We start from the raw sequence: 15150 nt of genomic DNA on the forward strand, positions 1-15150 counted from the left end.
ACACATGACGTGTCTGACACGTCATGATTCCCTTTTATTTCAGAAGTTTGGTCCTTAAGGGGTTAAATTTCAGTAATATGGATAGCTCAAATGGCCAAATCCACTAGTTAGTCATTTTAGCGATGTAGGCCTTTAATATTTTTTATTTAAGATTTTCAAATGATTTATTCTTTTTGGTTATGGTTTTAAAATGCATTCAATGTTTAGATTTTTTTTTATATTTTGGTGTTTTGATTTTTTTAATATATTGGGTATTTTTTATATTTAAATATTTAGACTTTTTTTTTAAAGTGTACACAAAAATCTTAAACAATTTGACAATCTTATCCAAAAATATTAAATCAAGACCATAGTTAGTAATTTGGTGTGTCTCTATCCATCAGCGTGTGAGTATTATTATAAATATAACACAAACATCTCCTGTAGCACTCTACAATTATACAATAAGATAGTTAAAGCGACACTATAGTCACTCAAACCACTTCAGCTCAATGAAGTTGTCTAGGTGCCAGGTCCCCCAGGTTTTAACCCTTCAGATGTAAACATAGCAGCTTCCTGACAGTCGCTAGAGTCGCTTCTGCGATGCTGGATGCAAAATTTGCATCCAGCGCGCAGAACGTCCATAGGAAAGCATTGAAAAATGCTTTCCTATGAACTGTTTGATTGTGCACGCGGCTCATGCTGTGCATGCACATCCTGCTCCATCTCGGGAGTGGACATCAGCGGGGGAGCCCGGCGCTGGATAAAGGTAAGTGGCTGAAGAGGATTTAACCCCGTCAGCGCCAAGGGAGCGGGACCCTGAGGGTGGGGGGTTCCTAAGGATGCTATAGTGTCAGGAAAACAAGTTTGTGTTCCTGACACTATAGTGATCCTTTAACTATAAGTAATTGACAGGCAAAATTAATGTTGGCCGACACAAAAGGTGAAGAAGGCCCTGCTCAAAGGAAGAAATAAAGGAACACAATATGGGTTTAAAAACAACTGGGTAATTCCTAAACCCTGGACTGGTAAGGGTGTCTTGAGGACTGGTTTGGGAACAACTCCCTTACATTTGACTATTCTTTTGATTTAATACATTGTGTCCACTTCAAAGCCATATAGGGAGATGTGTTGTTCACATGGTGTATTCCTTTAAGCTATAACACACCACCCATTATCTTCTTCATCTTTTGCTTTTTTAGCTTTTAGCTGTTCAAGATCTCTTTGTAGCTTATAAATTTGTCCCTGAAACTCTTGATTCTTCACAATTTCAATTTCCTATGAAAAAAACATGCAAATATTATTTAGAGTTTAAACATTTACATAAGAATCACATTTATGTGCTTAAAAAAACATAATCAAATTCAAATTTAGCTCCTCAAATTGGAAAAGCTCATCAAGGACAGATAATACTATAGTAACTAGGGGACACGCCAGGAAGTGTTTCAGCATATGGTTATGTTAAAGGAACACCATAGCGTCAGGTACACAAACATGGATTCCAGACACTAAAGAGTTAAACTAACCATTTAAGCCCCCTGTCCCCTTAGAATTCATTGAAAAGATGATTTTAATCACCTTTATTCCCACACCATGCTGGTCTCACCGTGGCTGGCACTCCATGGCTGAGATAATCAAACTTGATGATATTAGCCAATCCAATGCTTTTACATAGGAAAGCATTGAAAGGCTATTGCGCAGGAAACATGTGCAGGAAAACACAGTTCTGGACAGTCAGCATCCCCTTATAAAGATGCATTGAATCAATGCATCTCTATGGAGAAATTTCAGCCGAACTTCAATGCTGCACACCATGCATCACTGGACTATGATGCACCTCTAGTGGCCCTCTGAGTGCAACTAGACATCAATGTAAACACTGCCTTTTCTCTTTAATAATGTATTGATAATTGTAAAATTATATTTCAGGTAGCAGGTCTAGAATACTTACATATAAGTAATAAAATCATAGACGTGCAACCCATTGTGTTCCAATCAAATTTGGTCCAAATTAATAAAAATTCAGAAATTTAAAATCGTTCGAATATTCAATTTCTTTACAAACTGAAATGAGCCAAAAGCAAATGAATTTGGAATGAATTGAAACAAATGATTTCAGAGCCATTTGTATTCATTAGTATAGCAAATAGGGACGTATCTACTAAGCAACTGAATCATAAGTTTAGTAGATAGCTCTCTAACTTGGTATCCTTGTGTGGTTTTGCCATAAATAAGGTCACCAAATTTAGAAACGTATCTACTATGCAACTAACAGACCAAAATAATGTTAAAGGCTTTACTTAATTTGGTATTTCAGCAGTTTAGCAGATAGCTCCCTAACTGGGATTACCATTTATGGATACAAAATTAGGGAGCTATCTGCTAAACAGTGCACAAATATTAATATAGCAAATTAAAGAAATGTATATCTCACTTTCATTTTCTGTTCTATCAGCCATTTATTCTCTTCCCTAAGTCGATTTTTATCTGCTTCCATCTTTTCCAACAGCATCTTCTCGTTCTGCTCGTAATTTCTTCTCTCGGCTAAAAGAAGCTGCTCAGTGTGTTTGTTTTTCATTTCCAGAATTTCCTTCTCCCTCTGTGCTGCCGCTTCCCTGGCTTTATTATCTGTGGGAGAAGATTGTTATAGAATTAAAACGGAGTATATTTTTTTTTAGACCATGCACATTCCTGAATTATTTTACTGATAGATCTCCAACATTAATCATAAAAACACTCAGCATTATTAGGAAAGTGCTTGATCTGCTGTTTTAAGAAACGCTGCCCTGCAGTGCCCTGCATATATGCATTTCTACTCGATTACACACCTTGAAGCTCCTTTTCTTTCTGTGTCAGGGTCCGATCTGCTTGCATGATCCCGACTTCAACATCTTTAGTCTTATTGAGAAAATCCTGGAGCACTTCCAGAGCCTTGGATTCACAGAATCAGATTATAGTTAGAACATAGTACGCATGAATGTTTCCAAAATGATGTGTATGTGTGCTCTACTGAATGGCAAAGTAAACAGGAATATGTATGTGAAAAGCACTAGATAATATAAAAGCATAGACAATCCCAATTATAAAGATCTTACCCTATTTTGAATAAAATACTCACTTTAATTAACAGTTTACCAAAAATCCTAACCAGAAATCAATAGAAATAAAAGGGTGGACGCCTACTATTTAAAGTCAATATAAAGAGCATAAAATATATTGCATTTACCATATAAAATTCACAAAAAGTGTAAAATGCCTTTAAATCACATGTGCAGTATCTTATACATACAAAGTGGTTCTATATTCAAAGCACATTGTTTTTTGAATAAGTATCCTTAATAATTAGTTTGAATAGTAAGCCCGGGCTTCACCTATATATTTTATTTATATTAGAAATATGTGTGTGTCATATCAAAGACATTACGGGTAGTGCCATCGCTGGGGGTGGCAGCAGGGCTGATGCAAGGATTTCTGCTGCCCTAGGCAAAGATCCATTTTGCCGCCCCCTCTTGACACTCACTCACTGACAGACACACACGCTCACTGACAGGCACAGAGACACTCACTCACTGACACACACACACACTTACTGACAGATATACACTCACTCACTGATAGACATACACTCACTCACTTATATCCTATATCCTATGATATTTCTCTTTGTGTTTATTTTATATATTACCCTGAGGGACATACAGTGCCATATAGTATATGTTCCATTCGCCACTTGTAAGTGTGCTTTTTCCTTTTTGAAGGTACCTTCACGTGTTGCACATTGCACTTGCACTTTAAGAAATTGATGCACTACTTATGTACATATTTATATTTTTAAACGTATAGCGCACCTTATTTTTTGTATTATACACTCACTCACTGACAGACGTACACACACTCACTGACAGACGTACATACACTCACTGACAGACGTACACACACTCATTGACAGACACACACTTACTCACTAACAGACACACACACACAGACAGACACTCACTGACATACACACATACAGGCAGACACAAACACAGGAAGACACTCACTGACAGACACACACACACACAGACACTCACTGACATACATAAACTCATTCACTGACACACACACACACACACTGACATTCAAACACTCACTGACATACAGACAGTCACTAACACACTAATGTGCATTGGCAGTCTCGGACCCCACATTCTGTCTCTGCACACATAGATAGCGAATATTGCTATCTATGTGTGCAGCTGCGAGCCCCCGGATCCCTGTTACCGCAGAGGGGGCCCAGCACACTGCGTCTTCACATTCAGTTCATTTCCTCCAAAAACTCTCGTGAGAGGTAATTAACTGAATGTGAAGACGCAGTGTACTGGGCCCCCTCTGCGGTAACAGGGAGCCGGGGGCCCGCAGCTGCACACATAGATAGCGATATTCGCTATCTTTGTGTTCAGAGACGGAATGTGGGGCCCGAGACTGCCAGTGCAGTCCGGGGCCCCCAGGACAGCCGGGCCCGTGTCAACCATCATGGTTGTCACCCCGTGATGGCGGCCCTGCCTGCTATGTAAACATAGCAGTTTCTCTGTAACTGCTATTTTACATGTGAAGGGTTAAAACCTGAGGGACCTGGCACCCAGACCACTTCATTGAGCTGAAGTGGTCTGGGTGATTATAGTGTCCCTTTAAGTTGACTGAGATCTGAGAGATTGAGATCGGAAAGGAAAATCTATAGGAGTTATTGCACAAACACTATCTCCTAGTGCACTTATAATAAATTATAGGAAAAAAGAAAAATGCAAAACATCAGGAGCAACTAAACAAATATACTGCATTGACAATTGTATGGATTTTCAGTGTATGCCATAGAAATAATAAAGAATATTATGGTTGGTTAGTTGTTCTCTTTTGTCTAGTAAATTTTACTTCTAGCTGCGCAAGAAACCATTTCTTTTTCAACATATTATTCTATGAAATGTTCCTTTATACTAGATGTTGTATAATTCAGATGCCTATAACTTTTTTTCTTTCATTCACTCTTGTTTAATTAGAGTGTTTAATACCTTCATTCCTTTGCCTGGTATTTTAATATACTCATTCACCAGCCACATTTTATCTTCCGAAAACTGCCTGTAGCCACCTGGTTTCATATAAATCCCTCTGGATATATTTGTCTCCATAGGTGCCCAGAGAATTTCAAGAACTTCCTTGCATCGAGTTGCTGATTTGTTTTCATTACATTTGGAAAACTCACTGAATATGTCGTCCAATTGTCTCTAATAATAAAATTAAAAAATAACAAATCAATAGAGCCATTTGTTCATTTTATATATCCTTTATTTATTTTAGCATTATTACATTATACAATACTGCTAAATTAGAATGAACATGACTGAACTTAAGTGCAATTTTTAGAACTAAGCTAGTATATTCACATGGTAAGACTGAACTTCAAAGTATTGAATTAAACACAAGAAACAAAACAACAACATCTTACAATATATTCTTTATTACATATAAATTTGTAGTGAGTGAAAATTGGCAATGTTCTGGCTGTTTATAAAGATTGCAACATATTAAATTTACCCTGCTAAAACAGATACAAAAAAATATATATACATTTACAACATACAATATATATTTATAAATATAATTATAAATAATATATAAATTATATATATATATATATATATATATATATATATATATATATATATATATATATATATAAAAAGGTGAGAATCAGGAGCACTCGCTTGGATTTTTCAAATGTGAATAAAGTGTTTAATCACAACTTCAGCATCAACGTTTCGACCCTTCAGTGTCTTTATCAAGATAGTGATAATGCACATATAATACAAATATATACAAAATAGTAATTGGTTAACTTACCCCACCTGTGTGAAGTGATTCCGGAAGTAAAACTAGCCGGACGGAGTGTGTGTGTAGAAATGAGAACGTCCGCATCATGACGTTCATACGTGCGTGCGTGATGACGTGCATGCGTGCGTGCGTGATGACGTGCGTGCGGTAAAACGTGCCCCCCCGCGTGATGACGTCACCACGGGTAATGTACAACGTAACCATGGTAACCACACGATCCCCGTGTAGCTAACCATTTCAAGGAGGAACAAACTATTAAAAACCTGTACATAGTTAATGAGGGAGAGAGATATATAAGCATGCAAGAGCCACATCATGAACTGAAGCCAAATATTATACCTAAGGCATGCAAACCGAAATAAGTGTGGACATGAAGTGAATGTGTGCGATGTATTAAGCACAACATATGGAGAGTAAGTCCTAAGAAAATGAGACATAAACCAGAGTAAAACTATACAATACAAAGAATAGCAACAAGACCAAATAGGATATATGTGTAAATATGAGTGTGAAATGAGTGTGAGAAGTCTGAATAATATGTATGTGTAAATATGAGAGTAAAATCTGATGTATATAAAAAAGTGAATAGGGTAAACACTACACTGAGAGTGAGAAAATGTGTACAAAAGCAAAAGAAAAAAAGAAGAAAGACAAGAGAAAAACAGAAAAAAAAAGTACACCAATACACACCAAAAAAATCAGTGAATGTAGAATGACAACATAGGCCAGCGTAAGAATGTATGCATCCCCAGAATAAATAATCCGTAGCTATAAACACATGGTCAACCTCACTATAAGCCTCATCTACATAAACAACTGTGGAGATAATGCTAACCCCTTGTCACTAAAATAGGGGATAACCCATATTAACAAAGTAACATGTCATATATCTCTGTTGTTGACCCTCACTACCCTCATAAGCCTACATACAATAGGAAAGAAGGAAAAAACAAAATTACAAATACAAATAAAAATAAAAATACTACAAACCAGGACATGGCCGATAGAGATATATACAAAAAAAATACGAGAAAATATACGTCCTAATCATTAACGTATATCGAGCCACGAGCCAGCGCCCACTGGCCCTAACGATAAACTCATCTAAATCTGAACTACAAACCAATACCTCATAGCGATAAGCACTAAATTAACTGATCTAAATCTAAACAGGAGAGAACAATGAAAATCTAGATAACCTAGCGAGTTTCCAAAAATGAAGAAAATGAGATATATTCATTCAGTCCCCTAGGTTGTAGGGTGTCCAATTGCTTAATCCAGAAGGTCTCTTTCTGGAGCAGTAATTTAGAACGGTCACCACCTCTCATAAGGGTTGGTATCACATTGATGGCAATAAATTTCAAGGTGGGTAGTCTATGATTGAATTCCAAGAAGTGCTTGGCCACCTGTTTGTCTGTTCTCCCATCTCTGTAGGCTGTCATAATTGATGACCGATGCCCCCTGATTCTATCTCGAAGCGTAAGGTCCGTCTTACCCACGTAACATAATCCACATGGGCACGAGATGAGATATATCACGTGGTCTGTCAGGCAAGAAATATAGTGCTTGATCTTATATCTAGTACCAGAGTGTGGATGTACAAACGTTGAGCCAGTTAACATGTGTCCACACGTGACACATCCCGTGCATCTAAAACACCCCATCCTAGTGGGTTTAGTAGAAGTCAGATTTTCTCTTGGTAAGTCCGTCTTCATCAATAGATCCTTGAGACTTTTGTTCCTGCTGTAAGCAATTCTAGGGGGATTGGAGAAGATGGTACTCAGAGAGTTGTCAGCGGATAGAATTTCCCAACGTTTTTTAATACTTCGTGAGATCTTAACGCTAGCCGAATTAAATTTCATCGGGATCGTGATTTGTGGAACATTGTGTCGGGTAGTACCTTTATCATAAATCCCTCGGGCCCGTTTAAGGGCTTTTTCCAACGTATCCTTGTAATATCCCCTTTCCAGGAATGCTCGTTGCATCATCTCAATTTGTATGTCACAATTTGTGCTATCAGAATTGTTCCTCAGTACCCTGAGGAATTGGGAGATGGGTAAAGACTTCTTTAGTGCATGAGGGTGAAAGCTAGTGGAGTGTAATAATGTGTTACGGTCAGATGGTTTCTTATACAGGCTGAAGCCTCCACGTCCAAAAATTGTATCTTGTCAGTACTCCAATTGAGTGTGAGTTCCACAGGGGATTCATCGTTATTAATCACGCCAATCATGGACTGTAATTCTGTAATCTGCAATCATGGACTGTAATTTAACAAAAGTCTCAAGGATCTATTGATGAAGACGGACTTACCAAGAGAAAATCTGACTTCTACTAAACCCACTAGGATGCACGGGATGTGTCACGTGTGGACACATGTTAACTGGCTCAACGTTTGTACATCCACACTCTGGTACTAGATATAAGATCAAGCACTATATTTCTTGCCTGACAGACCACGTGATATATCTCATCTCGTGCCCATGTGGATTATGTTACGTGGGTAAGACGGACCTTACGCTTCGAGATAGAATCAGGGGGCATCGGTCATCAATTATGACAGCCTACAGAGATGGGAGAACAGACAAACCGGTGGCCAAGCACTTCTTGGAATTCAATCATAGACTACCCACCTTGAAATTTATTGCCATCGATGTGATACCAACCCTTATGAGAGGTGGTGACCGTTCTAAATTACTGCTCCAGAAAGAGACCTTCTGGATTAAGCAATTGGACACCCTACAACCTAGGGGACTGAATGAATATATCTCATTTTCTTCATTTTTGGAAACTCGCTAGGTTATCTAGATTTTCATTGTTCTCTCCTGTTTAGATTTAGATCAGTTAATTTAGTGCTTATCGCTATGAGGTATTGGTTTGTAGTTCAGATTTAGATGAGTTTATCGTTAGGGCCAGTGGGCGCTGGCTCGTGGCTCGATATACGTTAATGATTAGGACGTATATTTTCTCGAATTTTTTTTGTATATATCTCTATCGGCCATGTCCTGGTTTGTAGTATTTTTATTTTTATTTTTATTTGTAATTTTGTTTTTTCCTTCTTTCCTATTGTATGTAGGTTTAGGAGGGTAGTGAGGGTCAACAACAGAGATATATGACATGTTACTTTGTTAATATGGGTTATCCCCTATTTTAGTGACAGGGGGTTAGCATTATCTCCACAGTTGTTTATGTAGATGAGGCTTATAGTGAGGTTGACCATGTGTTTATAGCTACGGATTATTTATTCTGGGGATGCATACATTCTTACGTTGGCCTATGTTGTCATTCTACATTCACTGATTTTTTGGTGTGTATTGGTGTACTTTCATTTTTTTTTTTTTTTCTGTTTTTCTCTTGTCTTTCTTCTTTTTTTCTTTTTTTCTTTTGCTTTTGTACACATTTTCTCACTCTCAGTGTAGTGTTTACCCTATTCACTTTTTTATATACATCAGATTTTACTCTCATATTTACACATACATCTTATTCAGACTTCTCACACTCATTTCACACTCATATTTACACATATATCCTATTTGGTCTTGTTGCTATTCTTTGTATTGTATGGTTTTACTCTGGTTTATGTCTCATTTTCTTAGGACTTACTCTCCATATGTTGTGCTTAATACATCGCACACATTCACTTCATGTCCACACTTATTTCGGTTTGCATGCCTTAGGTATAATATTTGGCTTCAGTTCATGATGTGGCTCTTGCATGCTTATATATCTCTCTCCCTCATTAACTATGTACAGGTTTTTAATAGTTTGTTCCTCCTTGAAATGGTTAGCTACACGGGGATCGTGTGGTTACCATGGTTACGTTGTACATTACCCGTGGTGACGTCATCACGCGGGGGGGCACGTTTTACCGCACGCACGCATGCACGTCATCACGCACGCACGTATGAACGTCATGATGCGGACGTTCTCATTTCTACACACACACTCCGTCCGGCTAGTTTTACTTCCGGAATCACTTCACACAGGTGGGGTAAGTTAACCAATTACTATTTTGTATATATTTGTATTTTATGTGCATTATCACTATCTTGATAAAGACCCTGAAGGGTCGAAACGTTGATGCTGAAGTTGTGATTAAACACTTTATTCACATTTGAAAAATCCAAGCGAGTGCTCCTGATTCTCACCTTTTTATCTATTGGCCTGGAGGCACCCTGGTAATATACATTTTATATACTCTTTTTGGGGTTGAGTGCCAGAGTCTGGTCTAATATATATATATATATATATATATATATATATTTTATTTTTTTTGTAGTCTTGGACAAAAGCCGTATATATGAGAAATTATAGGTATGAACAAGTCGGTTGTGGTGTGCCGAAACCAAAGTATCGGGTAGGCCTGTAATAAAAAGAGGGCAAAAAGTTGAATCAAATAACCTTTATTACATATTTTTACAATGCAAGACTCCAGAAGGCTTGTCTCAACTCTAGTTCTGGTTGTGGTATGTTACTAGAATAAGCTGCGGATTTCCAGCGACCTACTCTTTTAATAATGATGTTGTGTCTTGATGCTGCACAGATTCCGAATGAATGTCCTGTAAGGGCAGGGGGGGTCAAGCCCCAGTCTAGTGAAAAGGGTTCTGATATATGATATACATTTTGCAGCAGTGAGTGGTTTAACTTGTAGCAAAAGTAAAGGCATACTAGGATTTAGGCCAATGAGTGATAAGCAATGCAGGTCTAGCAGTTTTAGCGGGCACCAGTTATTGCCTGTAGGATAGTAACATATTTCGGTTGGTGGCCCTGATTGATTAGTTTTGGTATGGGTAATCGAGAGAACATAGTGATCGGAGTGTTTGTTTAGACTTGAGATTTTAAGATGATCCTGAATGTATGTAATATTATTGATGGTAAATGTGTTGGGTCGTAAGAACCTGTAAAATGCTGGGTAAGCGGCTGTCTTAATAGTAAGGTTTGTGTTTTGTTTGAATGGAATTTGGGACCGTCTATGAGCTGTCTTTTGGCTGTTGTGGAATTGTCCAATCATTGTATACCTGCGAGAATGTTCTTTACTGGGTAAGAAGACATGAACTATTTTACACTAGGATAGGCACTTAAAATATGGTGTTGTAGTCAGGTAAAGTTTTATGGTGTTGAGCAAAAAGTTGTAAAATGAAATTCAGCGAATGTACATCTGTAATTTTGTATTCGGACGTAAATTTTGAGTAAATGGTAAATGTCCTATTGTATGCTCATATGGTATTTACAGAGAGGGCAGAGGTAGCCAGGAATCTGCCATGTGCCATAAGGTGGGTCATTGCAGATAAGGTCTTGGAATGAGGGAGTTATGACTGGAATTTTGTTTGCCATCGTGTAATTTAGAGCAAGACAGAGTGTCAGCGGCTTTATTGGTGCTTCCATAGATGTGAATGCATGTAATATGGAAATTTATGTAGCAGCTAGCCATGTGAGACGTCTGATAAGTCTCATTATGACAAGGGATGAGGACCTGCCCTTATTTATGATGTCGCTGGCTGCTTCTTGTCTGTGAAGCATTTGACTGCTTTGCCCTCCCACAGATGTACCCACGCCACTATAGGGTAGATTTCTAACAAGGCTGAGGTTGTTTGGAATGAGGGTAGGCTAAGAGTCTCGACTGGCCATGAATCTCTGAACCAGGAGTTGCTGAAAATAGCTGCAAAACCCATGTGGGCTGCTGCATCAGTCCAAATTATGGGGGAATGTTCTAAGATCAGGGGGAAAAACATATCTTTCCTGTTCCAATTGGACAGAAACCTGAGCAACATGTTCAGATCAGCTTTGGCGTGTATGCCCAGTATGAAAGTACTGTTGTCAGTTGTCAGAAGGGGAAATAGGCATAGGAGTCGGAAAATAAAAGCCCAGCCTTGTGGAATGATGCTCATTAGGCACATGCAATTTGTTTTGTTCTAAATGTAAATTGCCGAAGTGGTGAATTTCGGAAGTGTCGAACCGAACCGAATGGAATTGCCGAGGTGCTGAATTTCGGAAGGGCCAAACTGAATTGCCGAAGTGCTTCGGATTTCTGAAAAGTGGCAAAACAAGAGAGGGAGGAAAAATTACGTAAATGATGACAGGAATCTAGACCAATAAGCCAATTCCTGGCCATGGTAGCCCTATAGATGTGTAAGTGGTTGTGGTGTCAGTCCAGGATCCTAACCCTACCCCTAACCCTAATCCTACCCCTCTCCTTAGGGGTAGGGTTAGGAGTAGGATTAGGGTTAGGGAGCTCTGCAGATGTGTAAGTGGTTGTGGTGGCAAGAGAGGGATGCTTATGAATGTCCGAAGTGCCGAAGTCCCGAATTTCGGAAGTGCTGAACCAAAGTGCTGAATTGCCGAAGTCCCAAATTGCCAAAGTCCAGGAATCTAGACCAATACGCTAATTTGTGGCCATAGTAGCCCTATAGATGTGTAAGTGCTTGTGGTGGCAGTCCAGGAACCTAACCTCACCCCTAACCCTACCCTTAACCTAGTGGTAGGGTTAGGGTTAGGGGTTAGGGTTAGGGAGCCCTACAGATGTGCAAGTGGTTGTGGTGGCAAAGAGGGATGCTTACGAATGTCCGAAGTGCCGAAGTCGCGAATTTCGGAAGTGCCGAAACGAAGTGCTGAATTGCCAACGTCCCGAATTGTCAAAGTCCCAAGAACTGAACTGAACCAAATTTTTTGCCCATGCACATCCCTAATGCTCATGGCGAAGTTCAAAGTATCAAGTAAGGACTGAAGCTCAGACCTGGTATATAAAAGATTCCCCAGGGGGCGGGGCCTGGGCAGCATGGCGACTGGCAGCACTTTCGGGAAGCTCCGGTAACTAACCGTATTGTAAGCGCCCTGCAGGAGTTCCAGATTGCCCCGTGGCCCTTAATGTGTGACATACCTGCGTCAGCAACCTACTGAAACAAGCGACAAGTTTCTGGAAGCGGCTCCCTCTGCAAACGCTGGAGAGGCGAGTGAGGCCTGGTGAGCCCGTCGGACAGGCAAGACGGCCGCTTGCCTGTACTGTGTGGCACTGGGCGTCCACAGGGCAAGCCTCAGCTCCATACCCCCCCCTTTGGACCGGTGTGGGATATCCCGGTCCACACTGGCTGGCCGGCTGCACCAATGAGCCTCAAACCCTGAGACAGAAAATCCCGAGACTCCCTCAGCCAAGATGGCGGCGGCCTCAGGAGTCTGTGGAGCACAGACCATGCGACACAGGAAGCGGCAGCACGACCACATCTACAGACCCCTGCATGTACCCGGTCAGCGATTATGTGCAACCCAAGAGGCAAGACAGGGGTATGCTGCACCCTCACACAACACACAGGAGTACAGATGCAGAATGGGTGGAGGAGATGGCGGGAAGCCTCTGGCCACTCTATCAAAGCACGCGCGAAGCAGGCCACATCCTGGCCCACCTAAGCAGGCCACATCCTGGCAAACCTAGGCCGCAGGCCGCAGAGGGGGAGACCCCGGCGCATCACCCACACGGACAGAGCACCGCCCGCATCCAGCAGAGACATGACATCAGGTCCGCCTGTCCCCCTCACGAAGGGCAGGATTTGGACTCTTTGAGGCACCAAGACCGTGGATCCAAAATGCGGGCCTGCAACCCGGCCTGGGGCGGGAGGCACATCCCCCACAACGCTCCGACCACAGAAGGCTGGGACTCCCCTAGGACCCACACCCTGAGCAACCTGCCGACCGGTATAGGATAAATGCATGACCCGGGGCTGTAACATACCCTAAGGCCAGTGGCGTACACATGACCCATGGGGCCCCGGTGCGAAAATTGATCCGTGGGCCCCCCCCAACCCCCCGCGCTTACTCTGGCGGACCGGGGCCGCAACACATTGCGGCGGGCTCCTGGTCGCAGGGGTTGCAGGGCTGCGAACCCTGCGACCGCGGTATGTACGCCAGTGCATACAGATGCACACACTTAAAGGACCACTACAGACACCCAGATCACATCAGCTCAATGAAGTGGTTTGGGTGTCAGGTCCCTCTGGTTTTAACCCTGCAGCTGAAAACATAGCAGTTTCAGAGAAACTGCTATGTTTCACTGAGGGTTAATCCAGCCTCTAGTGGCTGTCTCACTGACAGCCGCTAGAGGCGCTTCCGCGATTCTAAGACACTGAACGTCCATAGAAAAGCATTGAGTAATGCTTTCCTATGGGCGGTTTGAATGCGTGCGCGGCTCTTGCCGCGCATGCGCATTCGGAGCTGAGAGGCGGAGGGTTCCCCTGCGCCAAGGGAGTCCGGCGCTGGAGAAAGGTAAGTGCTGAAGACACACACACACTCTCACGAACAGACGCATACACACTAGCTAACAGACACACACATTTACTGACAGAGACACACTCAGCGACAGACATACATACACACTCACTTACAAAACATACACTCTCACTGACAAACACACACTCACTAACAGACATCAAACAGACTCACTAACACACACACAAACACACTCAGTAACAGACACACACAGTAACACAATCACTGACACTCACTAGCAGACACACACTCACTCACTGACACTAGCAGACACACACACTCTAACACACACACAAACACACACAGTAACAGACACACACAGTAACACACTCACTGACACTCACTAGCAGACACAAACACTAACACACACACTCACACTAACACACACACACACACACACACACACACTCACACTAACGTTTTTTTGTATTTAATCCCCCCAGCCTCCTTACCTTTTGGAGTGCTGAGGGGATTCCCTGGGGTCCAGTGGTGCTGCTGGGCTCCTGGGGGTCCGGTCACCCAGCGGGCAGTCAGGCTGGCGGGCGCGCGAGGGAGCACTCTCCCCTGAGTGCTTCCTCTTCAGCTCCCTCGCGCGCCGCGTACTGATACCGGCGCCGGAAGATTACGTCATCTTCCGGCGCCGGCATCCCTACGCGGTGCGCGAGGGAGCTGAAGAGGAAGCACTCAGGGGAGAGTGCTCCCTCGCGCACCGCGTAGGGATGCCGGCGCCGGAAGATGACGTAATCTTCCGGCGCCGGTATCAGTACGCGGCGCGCGAGGGAGCTGAAGAGGAAGCAGTCAGGGGAGAGTGCTCCCTCGCGCGCCCGCAGGACCGGCCAGCCGGGTGTAAGCAGGGCCAGCCTCGGGGGGCCCGGAGGTGGCCGGCTCTAGGGCCCCCCAGGAGAAGAGGCTGGCCCAGTGGGTACATACCGGGTCGCAGGGGCGGCCGGGCCCCCTGGTGGGCCGGGCCCGGTCGCAGCCGCGACCCTGGTATGTACGCCACTGCCTAAGGCTGATAGAGAATGCTTGATATTGCTTCCCATATACCCG

At 42.2% G+C, this 15150-nt stretch overlaps 2 protein-coding genes across 2 annotated transcripts in view; both read right to left on the reverse strand.

The window, feature by feature from the left end:
• The window catches only part of LOC134577283 (guanylate-binding protein 1-like), a 326911-nt gene that overhangs the window by 103644 nt on the left and 208117 nt on the right, over window positions 1–15150 (reverse strand). The window lies entirely within an intron of this gene.
• LOC134577857 (guanylate-binding protein 1-like) overlaps window positions 712–15150 on the reverse strand; it is a 55118-nt gene continuing 40679 nt past the window's right edge. The window contains exons 8-11 of the mRNA XM_063436766.1: window positions 5028–5240; window positions 2808–2910; window positions 2414–2607; window positions 712–1257 (exon numbers count right to left, since the gene is read on the reverse strand). Coding sequence (XP_063292836.1) covers window positions 1132–1257; window positions 2414–2607; window positions 2808–2910; window positions 5028–5240 — 636 coding nt within the window. The 3' untranslated portion in view covers window positions 712–1131. The remainder of the gene's footprint in view (window positions 1258–2413; window positions 2608–2807; window positions 2911–5027; window positions 5241–15150) is intronic.

This window comes from Pelobates fuscus, chromosome 11 (assembly GCF_036172605.1).
Source record: "Pelobates fuscus isolate aPelFus1 chromosome 11, aPelFus1.pri, whole genome shotgun sequence".
NCBI lineage: Eukaryota > Metazoa > Chordata > Amphibia > Anura > Pelobatidae > Pelobates > Pelobates fuscus.